The 19,061-nt window shown below is 38.9% G+C and overlaps 2 protein-coding genes across 7 annotated transcripts; both read right to left on the minus strand.

The window, feature by feature from the left end:
* Window positions 1–919: 919 nt before the first annotated feature.
* adgrg3 (adhesion G protein-coupled receptor G3) lies at window positions 920–9,134 on the minus strand. Its single transcript, XM_077023691.1, has 12 exons — window positions 8,906–9,134; window positions 6,332–6,401; window positions 5,663–5,759; window positions 5,204–5,341; window positions 4,848–4,976; window positions 4,692–4,722; window positions 4,395–4,486; window positions 4,161–4,279; window positions 3,473–3,738; window positions 2,924–3,014; window positions 2,531–2,817; window positions 920–2,218 (listed from the first exon to the last, which is right to left on the minus strand). The coding sequence occupies exons 1-12, from the start codon at window positions 9,132–9,134 to the stop codon at window positions 2,115–2,117; spliced, it is 1,653 nt and encodes a 550-aa protein (XP_076879806.1). The 3' UTR covers window positions 920–2,114.
* On the minus strand, window positions 9,134–18,651 carry LOC143528139 (adhesion G-protein coupled receptor G5-like). Of its 6 annotated transcripts, none has more exons than XM_077023686.1 (15): window positions 18,528–18,651; window positions 18,352–18,431; window positions 16,082–16,175; window positions 15,413–15,616; window positions 15,114–15,288; window positions 14,872–15,019; window positions 14,640–14,762; window positions 14,383–14,508; window positions 14,254–14,293; window positions 12,333–12,454; window positions 11,701–11,816; window positions 11,255–11,523; window positions 11,036–11,141; window positions 10,525–10,805; window positions 9,134–9,720 (listed from the first exon to the last, which is right to left on the minus strand). In XM_077023686.1, the coding sequence occupies exons 1-15, from the start codon at window positions 18,643–18,645 to the stop codon at window positions 9,581–9,583; spliced, it is 2,142 nt and encodes a 713-aa protein (XP_076879801.1). In that variant the 5' UTR covers window positions 18,646–18,651; the 3' UTR covers window positions 9,134–9,580. The 6 variants fall into 6 exon arrangements, with proteins under 6 accessions (XP_076879801.1, XP_076879802.1, XP_076879800.1 ...); XM_077023687.1 differs by having other exon boundaries at window positions 15,114–15,285; window positions 18,528–18,650; XM_077023685.1 differs by having other exon boundaries at window positions 15,114–15,300; window positions 18,528–18,650.
* Between the last annotated feature and the right edge of the window lie 410 nt (window positions 18,652–19,061).

The following is a 19,061-nucleotide window of genomic DNA, read 5'->3' on the forward strand; positions in this document are numbered from 1 at the left end:
TTCACACGCTCTCACGCCACACTTCCGATATCTCACTCGCCACCGGCTCCAGGTTAAAATCTCACTCCAAGCGAACGTCAAAAGTTGGCAACCCTGAAGGTTCAACTTCTGGCCTCACGAATGATGGTTTGTCGATGCTAGCCTGTAGTCCACCGCCAGCAGCATTTTATAGTATCTTACCTTTTTTGAAAGATAAACTGCGCAGTTGTTCAGCTTTGGTATTTAATGTGTAGCTTTTAAAAAGTATACATGTGGCATGTCGCAACTTTGCTCTGAACAACACCTCTTAAGTTTTGTTGACACCGTGTGACACGCACCCAGACTAGACGGGGTTTTCAAGTTTAACACAGTTTTATTTTTATTGCTTATAAAAAATAATTGACTGGTTCATAGCACAACTATTGGTAATGATTTCGATTCAGTTTATCTGTAAATGGCGCGTTTTACACCAAAACACTTAAACTCTTAATGACTTTGTTTACATTTGAACCAAATCTGTGGTGTTTCACTTTAACCCTCCTGTCTGTTGTGTTCTGGTCAGTGTTGATCGAATTACAAGTTTTCTTTCTAAAAAATGCAGAAAATCCAGTTGTCATGAGGTTTCATAACACATATTTGATCAAATTAATCAGAAATATGTTTATAAAACATTTGTGGGTTTTATGGAACTTCTATACACCTATGGTATTTCTGGTAATTGGTGAATGGGTAAGACTTATAAGAATTGATGTATAAAACAGCACATATCTGTTCCAAGACATCTACTCTCACACACCTCAACACACAGATGTATTTGAGCAGACACACATGCACACACACACATTGGTGATCTCACAGTGCAAATCACTATTGCATCACACACACACACACACACACGCACACGCACACACACACTTGATGTTCTCACAGTTCTCACAGGAACCTGTTATCGATGTAGATTTTAATCCCACAGAAACCGCATGCATTGAAAAAGAAAACAATGTATCATACAACTTTCTCACAGTTCTACTATTTAAAGCTTCATTCAGTTCAGTTCAGTCTCTGGTCTCTGGAAGCACAATGGCCAAGAGATATACTACAGCTGAAGCCTGGTCCACGTGTCTGTTCATGACAGTGATCAGGAGGAGAGAAGCCAGGCTGACAGGCTGTGGAGGTTTTAAAGGAGGAAGTGTCAGAGTATGAAGGTGACACTCCCAGAGGAGGAAGACCCAGCTGAAGTTGTGCTCCCTTTTTGCTCCAAAAATGTTTCCTGGATGTCATCCCCACCTGAGAAAAGACGTTCGTTTCCAAGTGCAAATGTTAGCAGGATGACCCAGGGCCAACGCTGTATGCCATGTCCTGACTGGATGACATCAAGTCCTGTTTTAAACTTCTCCTCACAGACCCCATTGTAACTATTGTGATGACCATGACAAACTTGGAGGGGAGACTTGTTTTCAATAACTAAATATTTCCGGTCATTTTTGAAAATATAAAGTAGCAATACAAGAAAGAAAAGCAGACGATTTATCTGATGAGCTGCAAGGTTAGATTGATAGATAATTCACAAACAACACATAAGACTCAAATATCTATCTGTAATTGATTGGTTTGGTTGATTGATAACTCTTTGACATATATAGTCGTGTTACAGTTCTTGGGTGGATTAAGCATTACAAATATATATTTTTTGACAACACAGCAAAATAGTGACATTTGACAACACATTTGGTGAATATGATAGCATACATGGAAAAATACTTAAATACAAAAAGACGGAGTAATGGATGAATTATTTTGCTAAAGTTGTATACACCTTATTTTAATATTTTAAACATTTTAAACATTCATTTCTGAGTGACTGGCGTTAAAAAAGCTCTACAATTTCTTATGTTAAATCTTATTTGTAGCATTTGGTTGACATTGGACTTTAGAAGCCAATCGTGCAAAGGCATCAGTTAAATTCAGTCTACTCAAAGTTGACTCATTTTGAGTGCTGAAATTCGAATCAGCAGTTCTAGAAGCATCAGGTCCAGGTGTGAGGGGTTGAGTTTGATCAACTCAAGGTTAAATTTGAGTGAAAAATAAACTTCTGGAGTATGCCCAGCATGCTGTGACTCAGTGCCTTAACGTCATCATGACGAGCTCATGTAACTCATGGATGTGCCCTTCACCGACTGTTGCTCCTCACGTTTTGAGTGACATGTGATAGACAGGAACCACAGGAAAACTAGGAAACCTGAAATATGAAACACAGCATTTCACATCATTTTTATCACTTAAAAATATTTCTAATTGTGATTTGTTTTTTTGCTTTCCAAAAAAAAAAAAATATGCAGCCAACATTGCATGATCTCAAAAGACGTACACCCCCATGGTGGATAGTCAAAACGGCGAAGCATATTAACAGTTCAACAGTTCAAACCACAACACAGAACTGAGACAGGAAACAAAGCATCAGCAGAACCTCCTGCCTGTAAGCCTTCAACGACAGTCAAAAGCACATGAACAGTCACTGCAAAAGAGTTACACATCAGAGAGTGACACTCACCTTGAAAGGCATTGAGTGTGGTAAAGATGTAAGTCCCTATTAGACCCAGTGGGCCATAGGTACTGAAGGCCACTCCCCAGGGGAGACCCAGAACCCAGCTGAGTCCCAGTACTGTGGCCCAATCTTTCCATATCCTCTTCACCTTAATTCCACTCTGGATACTCTGCACTCTGAACTGATGTAACTTCTGCACCATCACTGCCAGGATGGTTGTGTTGAAGACCAGCAACAGTACCAGATAACCATTGATAGTTATTATACTGACGTACTTAGACGTAACCCAGCAGCTGAAGATTGGGGACGAAATGGCACAAATATGGAGATACATGACTGAAGTGAACTGAGAGAATGGCATTAGAATGATGGGTTGGAAGTGTTGGATATGTCTCTTACATTGCAGTATCACTGCCGTCATTCCCTGCGATAGTGTACCTGCCATATTTACCAAACACTCCAGATACCATCACTACAATTGAAGGAATGCCTACATTAATAAAGAAGAAAGATATCCATATTAAACATGATATTGCAAGAGGTCTAAAATGCAGTTCTTTGTGTTACTCAGTGAAACCAAAGGCACATTATCTTCTCATAGCCAGTGTGATATTCAAGATCACTTGTAGTGAGATTTGATTTGGGAGGGGGGGGGGGGGGGGGGTGGCGTGTGTGTAAAATGTTGCCGGGGGGGTGTAGGTGTAAAAAATTAAGTATTATATTGCGAAAGATCGATCGCCAGTGGTTGGCGCTGGAGTGAACTAGTAACTCTGAATCATAGATGTAGATCAGAGATAAATAAACTAGATTATTTTTTTCAGTGTGAGAAATCAGATGTGTGGCGTGTGAGCGTGTGAAGACAGTCAAATGTGTGTGTGTCTCACACTCATTGCGTGAGAGTTGGCAACAATGCAATTATGCTAGCTGGCAATATCTTCAGAAACTCACCCCAGCCCACCAAGCTGAGCTTGAGTAGGTATCTCCTGATATAGATGTTGAAGACCCGCACCAGCAGCAGGTACAGGTGGAAGCCTTCGATAGCCATCCAGGTGAAGGCAGCTAACAGGGCCCAGTGGAGCATAACCCCAAGGAACCGACACGCTACCGTCTCTGTTCCAGAAAATAAGGCACTGGCCAGGAAGAAGAGGTGGAGGAGGAGCAGTGAGCCTGCCAGCTCAGTATGAATGATGACAGAGTGCTCTCTCTTCCACTTCCTGTGTAGACAGGAAGAGAGAGATGAGGGGGATGCATTTATAGGGCCACAGTTATAGTTGTACTGTTATAGGGTTAATAAGGCTAATTTAGACTCAATGCATTTGCTTCTAAAATCATAATATAACGTTGACGTTAAAACAGGAAACGAGTTCTTATAGGTATAAAGTATTAAACACGGTAACAATTTTGAAATTTTACAAGCATTACTCTACCCTTCTAGAATATATCTGGAATTCAAAATAGGAATAAAAGCAATTAATCTAGTTTTCTATTTCTTAAATAGATGTTAAAATGTACCCTACTAATCATATTTAATGCATAAACTCCTTGCATAAACTATTCAAATCAGACATTTACACACTAGTTAGGTAGTTCTGCAGATACTGTGGCTTCAGCAGATGTGTTATTGAAGCTGTCTTACCTTGGTATTAGAAACAGTACAATGATGATGACTGTGAATACCACAGAGAAAGAAGATCCAATATATGTGATATATTGTAGACGTCTAACATCTTCAGGGTCTATTACAATCCCCGGATTCTGTCAGGGATCACATGATAAAATGAAAAATTCAGAACAAGACAGGATAGAGAGAATGACCAATGACAGCTCTTTGCGGGAGAATACAGTGTCTCTGTTTGAACCTTGAACTCACAATAAGTACTGCAAAAAAACTAAGGTGATTGCAACTGCAGACAAAATGTGTGCTGTTCCTTGTGGTATTGCAGCCCTCAGTACTCCAATTCCCTGAAGAGCAAATAGAAGCACATCAAAGACAAAGGTCCCCATTATCATGAAACAGAAAATCACTATTTACAGTCCACCATGCAATTTACAGAGCTGATTACATAGTTAATTTTATGTGTCCTCTTACTGTTCTTATGAGAAGTGAAGAAAATTAGTCTTTCCTTCAAAATAAAAGTCTGAGTTCAGGATTGTTGTCTCTACCTACCTTTCCAGTATACACACCTTCCATTTTCACTCTGAAACATATGCATGTTTGGGGGTAAACATGAATGAAAAGTAATTTTCACTTCTATTTTTGCACTTTGCAAAATAACAATCTTAATTAATTTTGCTACCATGTTATATAACAGACATATTTTACCTGGTTGGAACTGGCAAATGCCATTGTAACTGGATGAGAAAGATTCTGAACAGATTTTTCTCCAAGCCACACTCCTAAGACTTTATGATTCTTTATGACCTCATTCTCGTGAGCAGAGGCAGCAGATACCTGTGTCAAAATACATGTGGAGAGGTCTTTCAAACTTTCAACTACTTTCAAACTACCTCTCCAACATCAATGCATGCATTTGAAATAGACATATTTACATTTTGTAGCTCAGACATTATGTATAGAGGAATTTCACTATGTTTATGATTACCAACAGCTGAAATATATAAAACAATTAGCCAATGCATTAAATTTAGGTGATTCCATTACTGGAGTCAGCCACTAACCTCAAAAAGGCTGGCATTGAGCACAAATACTTTCACATTCACATCATAGCTATTAATGTCCGGCTGCATCGTAATGCTTCTCAGGAGAGCTTCTGAAGGAATACGAATGACATGTCCATATTGTGTGTCCACTCTGGCCTGCAAAGGCAATGGCTTAAATATAATTCACTGTACATTCATTCACCTGCACTACACACACACACACACACACACACACACACACACACACACACACACACACACACACACACACATATATATATATATATATATATATATATATATATATATATATATATATATATATATATATATATATATATATATATATATATAGAGAGAGAGAGAGAGAGAGAGAGATAGATAGAGAGAGAGAGAGAGAGAGAGGAAGTGAGAGATGGAGAGAACTCTCTTCTGGTATGTTAACTGGTACTTAAAAGTTAGGTTTAAAAGTCTTACAGCAAAAGAGGAATTGACAGTCATCAACTGCAGGTTTGGGTTTGGTTTACGCACTCTTCCTTTGTTTACGCAGTTTCTCATACCATGTTCAAGACACCTGTCCAAAACATTCATTCAGTCTATAGGTTACTTAAGCACAATTATACTGAAGTGGAAATTCTTTCTCAAATGTCATGTTTAGCTAACCCCCTCCGCCCACAAGATACCAGGGACATGACAAAAGACAGACAACCAGGAAGACAGATCACAGTTAAATACATGGTTAAATACATGGTTAAATACATGAACTAACAAGGACCAAGATACAGGTGAGATCAACAGTGATAGGTAGATAACTATATGATGGGGTGTGAACTGAAACCAAAACAAAGGAGCACATGGAAGACAAAAACAAAGACATGATTGACAGGCAGGAAGGGGTCAATTGTCACAGTTATCAGTTTGTAATACATGTAATAAACGTGATTGTATAGTAATGTTGTCAGTTTCACCTTTTCTATCTCCAAAATCATGCTCTTTATAGCAAACAGCCTCAATAACAGGCCTACAGTAATGTGTGACAGTTTACACAGCCTCTCAACACTAAATGTAGATAATGTATAGATTTATAGCAAAAGCAAAAACCGTACAGCCCCTTGCAAACTAAGAAGCTCATTATCAGATCCTCACCTCGGGATGTCCGTGTCAAGTTCACACTTGTCAAGAACCCGAGAGCAGGGCTGAGATGACATGGATGTCACTGGAAATATCAGTCAGAAATTAATTTGATTTTTCTATTACTTTTTATACATTTCTGCCAAGCACTTTGAATATTTGATTATATACCACTCACAAAAAGTTGAAATTGATGGAAAATGTAAAAGGTTCACACTACAGTGAAAGCAGAGCATTTAAGTAGAAACATGTAAAAGTGATTTCCTCATGTCAAATAATTTATTGAAACAAAAGCAAACAGAAGTTGGTATACACCATCAAAAAATGTCAACGTCTCAATATCTTGTCATGTACTCTTGAGCATCAGTTACAGCTTGACAATGACATCTTATGCTGTTCACAAGTCGACTCATTGTCTGCTGAGTCATGGAGTCCTACTCTTCTTGAAGGGCCCTCAGGTCATTGAGGTTCTGGGATACAGAGTTAAGAGCCTCTACACGATGACTCAGTTGATCCCATAGGTTTTCTCTGGGATTCAGATGCGGTGTGGCCAATGGAGGTCCACTTCTGTGCCTTTCTGTGACTCTTCCCGTCTCTCCGTGTCTCCGTTGCCACTCTGTGACACTCTAAGGCTCGAGTCTATAAGCTCAGTGGCATTTTCATTTGAGAATGTCCTGCTGGAAGCCTTGAGATGGTACTGTTAATCAAATATTAGGTGTCGTCATCAGTGGCGTGCACAGACATTTTGGGGGGCAAGTGCTCAGGGGGGGAAAGGGAACTTTTTAGTGCACGTTGAACACTTCATTATTAAAAAAATGTACACGCACATGTTGAATTAAATTTGACTTTTATTTGTAACATTCTCTAAACGTGAGATTTCAATGGAAAAAAGTCACACCACCAACTGATAAAATCCATATCCAATATTAACTATATACAGTCATTGTTAAGTCCTTCAGTTAACTTCTGTTTACCCTCCACTGTCTGCAGGCCTTGTTGCATATATTTTGCAATTATTAAATTAATATAGGCCTACAATTAAGACAATAAAAAGACCAAAAAGTACGATAAGGAGTTATAGGCTACTGAGTGTTGTCTTTACATGAATGCAGATGGGCATTTTTCACAGGTAATGGGGAACTTGCCGTTTCTTCTTCCACAAATGAATTTTTAATTTATGTTGCCTAATAAAACCTAACAGAAAACGTTCAGCTTAACACACAGATTTGCAAACGCTACCTTAATTATTTGTTTGTGGTCGTCTTCACGTTATCTATCAATGATTTGGGCTAGAACGACTAGTTTATCAGGTGACCAGTCGGCTAAAAATACGATTTTACTTGATGTGTATGTGACCTGGCTGGTGGGGCACGGGAGAAGAAGTCTATCTGTGACCGTGCGTGCTGTGCTGAAGACGCTTCCTTCCACACGCTGAACTGAACTGCTGCTGCAGCGCATCTGGTGTTAAAGGAAGAGAGAGGTCGGGTGTGTGCGAGGTGGTGGCTCATTTCAGGGCATTGTTTTTAATCGCTCAGGTTTTCAAAGATGAATTCAAACCGACCTCAGTAAAATTTTAATAATAATGTTTTTTAATCGAAGTTTCAAAAGGGCACTTTCGTTGATAAAGTGCAGAGTTGGTGGTGCTTTACCACCTGATGTCTATTTCTGCACGCCTATGGTCGTCATGTTCCTCCAACATGTGAACAGCATGATGTACCAGGAAATGTATTGGTCAATTCAAGGATCAAACAGCTGTTTGAATTTTGCCGTTAATACCTTTGTTAGAGAAGATCAAAAAGTACTGAAACATTGAACAGTTGGACATCGGTATTCAAATGTTTAGAGATGGTTACATTAACCTTTACCTGTAAAGGTTAGAGGCAAATATCTATTTTTTGTGAAGTGTATTCCGAATTAAACGATTCCGATTGAACGATATTCTACATTTGCGATTGAATTCGTATTGAATTCCGATCGAACGATAAAAGACAAAAGCTTTTAAACGGCGCTAAAGGAAACGAAGACAGCGAGTATAATACTCGCGTTCAGACAGTGATGTATGCTGGAATAATTACACTAGATATTTTATTGACAATAGTTTTTCACTTGCCATATGAAATGTGACGGATAATTTATGTAGCCTGCAGCTTACATTGTGATATTTTAGCGGTCCGGATGACATAGGTCCGCTACATAGGCTAATTTCTTAAATAAAAATGTACGATAATCTGTGATGATAGATAGGCCTACGCAATTACAGGGAATAATTACTTTCAGCATATATCTTGAACAAAAAAAGCTCTCGGTATAAAATAAATATCAGCCGTCCATGTCAGCGTTACGACATCCACGAGATGATAGATACTGAATCCGTCAAGATGCCCAAGATATTACAGATCACCCCTAATAATAATGACCCACAGAATGACCCCTTTTTAAAATCCAGTGTACCCATATTATCCGGTCCACTCGTTAAAATAACAAAAACTGACTGAATGGTTCCCTGTGCCATAGAAGCTTTAGGGAATGGCTTCAATAATCACTTTCAGTGGACTGAAATCAAACTTTGTAAAACATCTCTTGTCTTACCTGCCTGCATGATCAAAAAGAAAGCAATGCAGTTTCTCCTCATTGTTTTAGAATGACGCTGTTGTCCTGGCATCAGGTACGACACTCGTCTCGACACGTCTTTACTTTTCCTTTTACTTGTCGATGTTTGTGGTTTCCTGACGAAACGGCTGACTTCTTGAATTGCATTTTCAGCTAAAGCATGTGCGTGTACACAGTGGAGACGGAAAGGATCACTTTGAACAAACATGAGATGTAAAGCAGTTTATTGGAGAAGTATGAACAGAGTCAAACAGAAAGAAAAGCTTATTGTATGGCAATTTAATCTTAATCCTTCATGAATAATATTAACAAGACAGTTAATTAATAAGACAGTTCTACCCATCTCAGTGACCCCCGATAGGTTAGTGAAAATGTGCACACAAACATGAGACAGTAGAACAATGTCTTGTGCTGTTGGCTTCATCCAAACACGTGATTAAAAACATTCAGAATATTGATAAGCGGGAACTTTCCTAAATGGAGAAGTACAGACTGCGCAACTGATCTGAAACTGGTTATTATGCAGTGGGGTGACATGGAGATGTTGATTTCTAAACATGTGACGGGTGGTGCGCCTCGTGACTGCTGTCAACACCCTGCAGCTTCACGTTCCGTTATGTTGGAAATGTCGTGTAACTGCACCACGTGATTCCGTTACGAGTGACCAGAATGATCAGGAATGCTGCTTTTAGATGTGGATGTGAAAGACCACGGTTTGAAGACAGTCAGCTTCTCATCCTCACAATCACTGCTGTTCCTTGTTGTGATACAGATCCATAAGAAAATGGATAAACCTAGACATAAAGAGCAAAATATTCCACGTCATATTCCCCACACATCTCAGTTCCCTGTAGATTACACAGATTACGTTTATCTTGACCTTTGCCCCACATCGCATTACTGTTCGTCACAGCTCTTGTGAAATCTTACTTCTCTTTAGTGTTTTCTTTGTTTTCATCAAATCTTGAGTCAGTTATCGCAACTCACTGCGTTCTCAGTATGACAGTACTTATTCTCATGGAAAATATAGTTCACAGGTCAGGGAACTCGCTATGACTTAGTAAGTGATGACTGAACACTTCAGAAATACACACAACTGCCCCCGCACTAACGATGTTTAAGGGGATGCCCAGTGCTTTAATAAGAAAAGCACCAGCATCTGTGAATGACATTCATTAATCATCGCAGTTATTTTCCATCAAACCAGATGACATTCAGCCTAGTGAGGAGACCATTTCTATAGACAACATGTGGTTTGTTGTCTACCTCAGCAAATATTAAACATCTTTCCCTGTACGAAAAAGTCATGTACAGCCTGAAGATACCACTTGTTATGTTATGGAACTGGATTTTTGTGTGGTAATTTAAGTAATTATAATAGAAATTGTATTATTGTTATAATAATTATTATAAATCATTATTAAAAAAATATTATTATGATTAAATTATTATTATTATTATTAATAATAATATCATAATAAAACACTAATTGACTGATTGCTTGTTTTCATGAGCACACTCCTAATCTTTCACAAAATATATATGTGTGCCTATACCTTCTGATGTTGCGTGAGCCTGTCTACATGCACCCAGACTACCTTGCAAGCTGTTGCAGATGCAGAAGAGGTAGAGTACAGGGTAGTTTGTGTATCCATAACTGAGGAAACCCAAACCCCATGTCATTCCCAGCAGACAGGTCACACCCAGCACGCTGCAAATTTTCTTGCCAAACGACAGGCTGGTGTGTTTGGTGTCCCAGTGTCGAAGCTTAACGATCTGACAGATCACCGTCGTGAGAATGGTCGTGTTCAACACGAACATTAGGCTGAGGCAGGTGAGGTTCATTCCATAAAGGAAGCTACTATTGGTGATCCAGCAGCTGGGGAAAAAAAGAAACAGACATTTCTGTTAGGAAGACAAAGACATTTAATATTTATTACTGTACAACCCTGAAGATTTTAAAGAAAATGCTGCAGTATATACAAGCAATGCCCCTGCTCAGTCAAGTCAACATTTGTAAAGTGTTTTTGGTATTTTGTCTGGTCTTACGCAGATTATTTATTTATTTTAGAGTGTAACACTTAGTAGGCATATTTAGTGTTTACTCACATTTTAGAGTATCCTTGGGTGCCTGATAATGAAATGGTTTTGGTGCCATAAAGCGGTAGAACATCATACACACTCAGAGACACTCCAACGATGACTGCAGGAACTCCTGCTAGGACACATATTAGTACTACAGTACAATTCTAATTTAAATGTGAACGACTTATTGAGTTGATATTGCAAAATGTTTTGCCCTGGGGTCCACATGGCCCTGGTCCTCACCCCAACCAAACAGTGACAGCTTGGTCATGTAGTGTCGGATGTAGGTGTTGAATACTTTGACCAGTAGCAGGTATAAGTGTACAGCTTCGATGGCCATCCAGAAGAAACAACACAGCAGGCTGTATTCCATTGCCACAGCCACAAACACGCAGACACCTTCTTTGCCCAGGGTGGCTGCCCACTCACTGAGCAGGTAGCTAGTGTTCAACAGTAGCAGAGCACCACTGAGACACACATGGATACTGCTGGAGTGGTTCACATTCGGACTCCTGGGGAAACAAACACAAATACTGGAAACATGTGAACAGGCTCTGCCCTTCATATACTTGAACAAACATAAACGTAATAATATGGTTCAGTAATACTGTATACATGGATATATGTTTAAGTGCATATATTAAGCTGTGGTGGACACAAAGATCAATGATGAACAAATAATTACCCACCTCTTAAGCATGTAGACAAATACTGAGACTGTACAGAAGAATAATGACAGACCACAGCCTATATAACTTATATATGACAAAATTATCCAGTTGTGCTCATCAATTTTCAAATCTCCCTAATGAGAGAGAGAGAGAGGGAGATGAAAATCAGAGATGGGCAGAAAGAATGGATTTAGAGACTATGATCAGCCACTTTATTAGAAATGGCCACCTTGCAGGAACTGCTTGTGAGTAAATAGTTTGAGTTTCTGACCACAGGAAAGCTGTTGGCTGAACATATGGGTTGGTGGAGCACTATGTACCCATAAATCACTACCATGTCATTGTCAGAGTAAATGTTGCAAACCCAAATAACACCCAGTCAGTAGTCAGTGACAAATGGGGGACAAAATGACTGAGTATTGCCAGTAGCAAAAGATCTACAGTTATGATCTACAGTTATGATCTACAGTTATGATCTGTCACCATTAAATTAACTGAAACTCGAAGACACATCTGTCTAAATAAGGGACCAGTGAGTTAAGAATCATGTCTAATAAAGTGGACAGTACATGTATTACAAACATTAGTTGCAAGCTGACTTGATTTCTGAAAAAAATAACATATCATTTAAAGACAAATTCAGTGCCTACCAGAAGTACAGCGAAGGGGGTCATGTGGTTGTATGAACACATGACAATGTTGCTGCTGTTAAAGTAGTCGAGTGTGGTGAACGATCCATAGTCACTCCACTTGAACGGTTGAGGCAAGTTGTCTGATTTTGCAATCATTAAATAAAATTATGCTGTCAGACATAAACTATTAATGAACAAATTGTACATTACCAAATGACATACATTTGTACAAAAGTATAAATGTGATCAGACACAACCTATTCATGCAGTAATTACACTCAGGATCATACGATATCACATCAGCAGGAGTAAAATCAATACGTGAAATGTCTGAGAAAATCTAGAAAACAAATTAGAAAATTAATGGAGAACAGCTACCAATACCTGGAAATTCAACAATCCTACAGGGACTGTGAGTCCGAAATCAGAAGGACTGCAGCATCCAGGTGTCTCTCCAATTAAGACAATTAAGGTGTTTTGATACAAAATCACAGTTATTTTTTTTTACTCAGGGTGAGTTAGAATTGGAAGATCAATAAACTATTACAAAATGCCGCAGCCCAACTGTTAACAACTCAAGTCACTGGCCTCAAGTTCACCAACTCTTGAGTTAATTACAGAATACAGTATACATTACAGTAGGACCATTAAGAATAAGGCCATAAACACATTTGTCCTGCCAGTCACAAGATACCCAGCAGGCACAATATGCTGGCCAAGAGAATAACTATAAGTGGCCAATCTCAAGAGCAGAAAACTCTATTCAACATCTGTTGTGTGTACGCCAGCTGGAAGGAGGGGGAAGATGTCCAGGAAGATCCACTGGTCAGAACGAGGCACAACACATCCATGAAAACATCCAATGGTCCCCAAGCATTCGCTGATGAGGGACACGGATCCCACGTAAGCAGAGCTAGTGTAACATCTCGAACCAAACGAGGACGCTCGCAGACAGGAAACAAGAGCTTTTAATAACGAGAGGAGTAGGACAGGGTGTAGTAATCTGAGCCACGCCACAATCTAAGAAGCGGAGTCGAATAAACAGACTAAAGGTCAAGGTGCACATAAGGTAATCAACGGAGCAAGCAAAGGGGCAAATTGGGCAGAGCAATATCGGAAATACTATATAGCAGGGGTAATCAATTAAATCTTTCCGCGGTCCATTTTTGGCAGATAGCTCAGACCTTAGGTCCGGGTCCGCGGTGGCGAACGAAAGTTGTTGAGCGGGGGGGGTGGCGAACGAAAGTTGTTGAGCGGGGGGGTGTGGCGAACAAAAGTTGTTGAGCGGTAACACTCGTCTGAAAATAAATTCTCCGGTTTAAAATATAGTTTCCCGTTAAAATTTTTTTGGCATTTGGGTCCGTATCCAGTTAATCAGGAATGTGATTGGGTCCGGACTGGACGGCGTTCGGGTCCGGATCCGGACCGCGGTCCGCCATTTGGTGATACCTGCTATATAGCCTACAAGAAGAAGATTGGCAACGGAAAATGTATGAGAAAGAATAAAGCTCGGTAGCACAAAAACACGCTGTGGCGTGCGTGTTTCTTTAAATTACCGTTACCGTCACATTTAGTGCGGTACAGGTGTTTTCAGTACTCTCTCTTCTGGCTGAGGGTTGTTGGGTAGTGTTGTTTCAGCAAGTGTCATGGCAGAATAAGCTCCTCCACAGAATGTACCATAGACACACAGCAGAGGGCGCTAATACAAGACAATCCTACAAATGGATGGATATTCTGACACTGTGGGAGCGGCTCCAACAGATCCCAGTAATGATATCAGCATCAGTCCAGAAGAGCACAGTCCCTGACCCCAAGAAACAGCCACCAACTGGAACACTCAGATATAAGTACACACACTATACAGAGGACCCAGACATTTGAATGTTAATGGTCATTAACATATATGTCATTTACGATGTATCTCTATGCACTAGTATACCTTTTTCATCATAGAACAAACACGACAGCCCATAGTTTGCCTGTGAACATGAACAAAAAGGCAGAATAAACAACTGATGGAATCTCAAGAATTTAACAGAGACACAACTATTTCTAGAAAGTCACTTGCCGGTATGGCCGTGCTGCTATTTACTGTGAAATTAATGACCAGCAGGTTCGACAAGTCGTTTATGTCACGTCCGGCGACTTCTACACGAATGACTTTGGACACCAAAGACACGTTGCTCTGGTTAGCCTGCAAACATTTGCATTCAAAATAATAAATCTATCCCATCTAAATAATATCTTTGAATGAGCAAAAACATACAGACCCATTAACAAAAATAAATGTACATTTAAACTGCACAATTATTGTTATTTGTTTACCAGAAACAGTTGCTCTGCAGGTCCAGAGTATGACACTACACTGACTGTGTTGTGCGTCTCTGAGGCACTTAGGAAAGGTTCAGTGGGAATCTTTGTCACCACAGGTGGGTCATTAACAAGCACCTATGAGAAAGCACATAAGTTACATACTTACATGCACTTTTCAAAGCTTTTTAAAATATTATCATTAATTACTCATTCTTCCTCACAAACAGTATGTGTTGAGCATTACCTTTGAAGCAGAGATCTGCACATAACCATTATTCACAGTACTAGTGTTCATCTTCACCACAGTCATGGCAATGTCCCCTAGGTTGTAGTCTTTGCTGTTCCCTTCAAATGGTACACTCATGATGGAACTTATACACTTTTTCTCTGCACTTTGTTGCAAAAGAATTGAAAATGTTTCTCAACATTAGGGACATGTACTGGAAAAGATATTTAGATAAAATGCTTGAGTTCAAGGTTGCTTACTTGAAATATGAACGTGTCATATCAGGATCATGCCACAGATCTAAACATGTATTTTTCACATTCAACAGTCTTTTCAAACTTGTTGCATCAGAACTCTGGATGCCTATTTCATCCATCAATTTTGACACAGCACATGTTGTACACCTGGTGACATTACATGTAGACTGGAATTCTGCTGAAGAATCATCTGTCAAATAATGGTGCCAGTTAATAAAATCATTGAGTAAACTATTAAATTAATAACACAACCATATAATTGAACAACCTATATGTGAAATAAACACAATACTGTTTCTTACGTAGGCTGAGGTACAGACTGTCTTTGTCATGATTTAATATCGACATTTCCAAATTTCCAGAGATATTCACGGTGATATTGACACTTGTGCACTCTATATAACATGATTTCCCACTCCATGTGCATTGCAAGTCAGTAATATTTTCTTCAATAGTAATATTATTATCCGTTTTGTTAATGTATATGGGATAATTATTCCAAACCACTGGACAAACAGAAGAAATAAGGAAGCAAGCCAACAGGGTTGCGTATATGTGAGCACATTGTGTAGATGAAGAATACGTTCATGTTTAAATGTTGTTTTGTTGTGGTGGTTTTCTGTCCTTTATCCAGGTTTTTGCTTTTGGCAGTGAGATTTGTATTTTGTGTCTAAGTATTCAGTCAGTGTGTCTTAAATGTACTTTTAAACTGTTTGTTATTTAATGAATGTTATTTAAGCATTCAAATATTTGAAGTGATTTTCATGCTGACCATTGATTAATTGATCAAAAATCCCAAGAAGAGGTTTGACATCTGTTTACCTCTTCTTTGCACTAAAGGCATCACTACATAAACCTTTGGTGTAGTATTGATATGTTTAATGTAAAGCTTTAGAAGGTCAGTTGTGTGTTCATTTGCTACTGCGTCTGATGTTTATTTGATTATTTGTTTAGATTTAGCTCTTGGCTACCTTTTTCAGAGTGGCTTGTCTTTCCGATCAAATGAAGAGCCAGTATAATGAGAACTGTTAGAGTAAATTCCATTTTCCGTTTTCTGAATTCAATCTGAGACAGGCAGAAAAAAGAGGTAATACAGAATTACTCAGTATTGCCAGATAACAGCATTCACAGTCTTCCGTTGTTGACTCTGAAATTTCATTTAATTATAACATATTCACCAAGCAGTCCTGTGAAGTTGATGATTTTCACTTTTAACAGAATATATTTACAGTTATCCCATTGTGTACAGGACAGTCAATTGCATCTACTTGCAGCCAAACATTTACTGTTGGGTTACTTACAGAATTATCTAGAAGATTTTATATCTTAGTTTGAACACAAAGCTCTCACAAAGTGGCAGATATTAACATTTACTAAAATGAAATGATATTTTGACACAGTACCACTGATGGCATCGGTGTTAGGTTTCTCTCCTAACCAGCTTCTAGAACCTCTACTCACTGATAGCATAATCCAAATGAACTATCAAATAACTCTGACATCTTTCAGAATGCCCCATTATTAATATAGAGAAATGTAAATGTGGTATATAATGGGAACATGACTAGATTCACTCAAACAGCAGTGTACTGACCCTACACTAAAGCTGATTGATATTCACTGGAATGGGACACAATGCATTTGCAGGTTTTCAGGGTAATATAAACTGAGACTAGAAAGCAAGCTATTAATTTGGCAAACACCAGTGCAAATAAATATATCATATGGCTAAATAAAAGATTAAATATTATAACCTAGAAAAATGAGAAGTTCAGTGTGCTACAATTCCAACAGCTGTTTAAGAAGAGGATCAACCAAAAATGAACTGTTTGCTTTCTTCTAGCTTTTCAAAAAAAGGAAAGGAAAGCATGGGTATTAGAAGAATGTGGCTTGTGTGATGGAAAGTTGAAGGCATCTAGGAGATAAGTGGGTTTCCTTTGAAATTATACTTAGATGATGTCTCGTCTAGCCCCGCCCCCACCTTTCAAGTGTACCTTTTGATTTTCTAGCCATGTGTCTAGCCCTATGTCTTATGTTTTGGGGTCCCCATGTGTTTCTCCTGCCCCTCTCGACTCCGATAATGGACCTGCCCTTAATAAACCTGCTCTGCTCAGCACATGCGTCCGCCCCATCGCTCCATGACGTCACAGGCGATACAGGTGAGTTTGAGAGGTCTTGTGAAAAACTAGCCTTAATCAAGCAGAGGACCGTTCAAGAGAAAAACCAAAGTGAACTGTTGACACCTGACAGAAAGGGTGTCACATCTGGCTCCGCCCCCACCTGTCTATCATGTCTTAATTCATGCTGCTTCTGCCAGATTCTATATATACATGTTGGAAAGCACCAGATTATTTGCATTTACATCTGTCGCCCATTACAGTGCACACACACTAACTCACTACTGATTTCCGCATGTGGAAGCCATTTTGTTCTGAGAATAGTGCATAATACAGTAAGTGTTATCTACAAATAAATATATAAGTATGCATATGTAAGTCTAAGACCACCATAAGTACTAAGTATGATGTGGTGCTCACAGGCCAAGTGAAAAACAACTGGATTCATCATTATATTACATGCTGTAACCCATGAAAACATTTCCCTCACACAACCTAATTGTTTAACTACATGGCTGGACCTGTTAGAACAGTTGGATTCTCTAATTTCATATTACTACACAAACTTAGTTATTCTTAAGCCTAGTAGTGAGTATTCCAGTAAGTATTACAGTAAGTATAGAAAAACTTAAAAGAACATAATAATTTATTTTTTTTTAAACATGCCCCAATTTACTCACATGTTTACTCACATGGCCAGTGAGTAACTTTGATGACATAACAAGGAGTAGTGTGAGACTTACAGTATTTGTACTGGTGACTATTAAGGCTGCCTCTGTCTCTGTAATCATTTCTACTACTAATAATTGAACCTGATCAAAACTGACCCACATGTCAATAGAACTGATCTCAGCTGACAACGCATGAATGCCATCATTTTACTACACACACCTGCCTCTCACTCTCCCCTTAGTTTTGGTAGGGGATAACCTAAATAATTCTAAATAATTTATAAATGATCACACGTGCAAACAAAACCCCATTTTAAGGTCCAGGTTCAGGATTTCAGTTGCAATATAAGTGTATGGCCCACATTAAACTCACACTGTTCCTGATGTTTTTTTGTACCAGGCTAATTATGCTATACTTGTTACTCTTACACATTACATTTTTCATGCATTTACCTGCTTAACTCCTTTCCAGTGTGAAGACATAGTGTTGGTATTTTGGGCTGCACACTCCTCGAGCTTACACAGCTTCACACCTGATCAAGCAGTATTATTTAAAAACGACATTAGCAGCTAAAGTTTACTCAATTTTCTCTGAAGAGCACAACAAGCATAACGAAGCTCAAACTCACCTCGTATGTTGTTTAGATGATGCGATATAGAATGTGGTTTCCACCATTGTTTTCCTGTTAGGTCCATCCTCTCATTACACACTGCATCCTCTCTTTGCATATACAAATTGCAGGACATCAAACAGACCTTTTTTATTTTTTGGATACAGTGTGTACAAAGTCATGCCTTATTCTCTGTTAAGGCATAGTCAAATCTACCACTGGTATCTGGTAATAAAGGGTGCTCTATCACCTGATGATATTTCATAGTCAAATGTTTTCGGAAGCATTACACCTACATGCATGAAGTGCAGAACGCAACCATCTCTTGATATCTCTTGATATATATGTTGAAAATCGTTTTAGATTTTCTGTATGGTGCTAATTTAACTTTTACAACTTTTAAACAAAATCACATTTGTTATGGAAGCCCATACAGAGATGGGCGCTCGAGTGATCGATTCGAGTCGAAGTCGCACTTAAGTGGACTTAAGACTTTAAACTCGTACTTAATGACTCTCGACTCCACTCGTACACTTCCAAAACTTGCGAACA

Source organism: Brachyhypopomus gauderio, chromosome 12 (genome assembly GCF_052324685.1).
Source record: "Brachyhypopomus gauderio isolate BG-103 chromosome 12, BGAUD_0.2, whole genome shotgun sequence".
Lineage (NCBI taxonomy): Eukaryota > Metazoa > Chordata > Actinopteri > Gymnotiformes > Hypopomidae > Brachyhypopomus > Brachyhypopomus gauderio.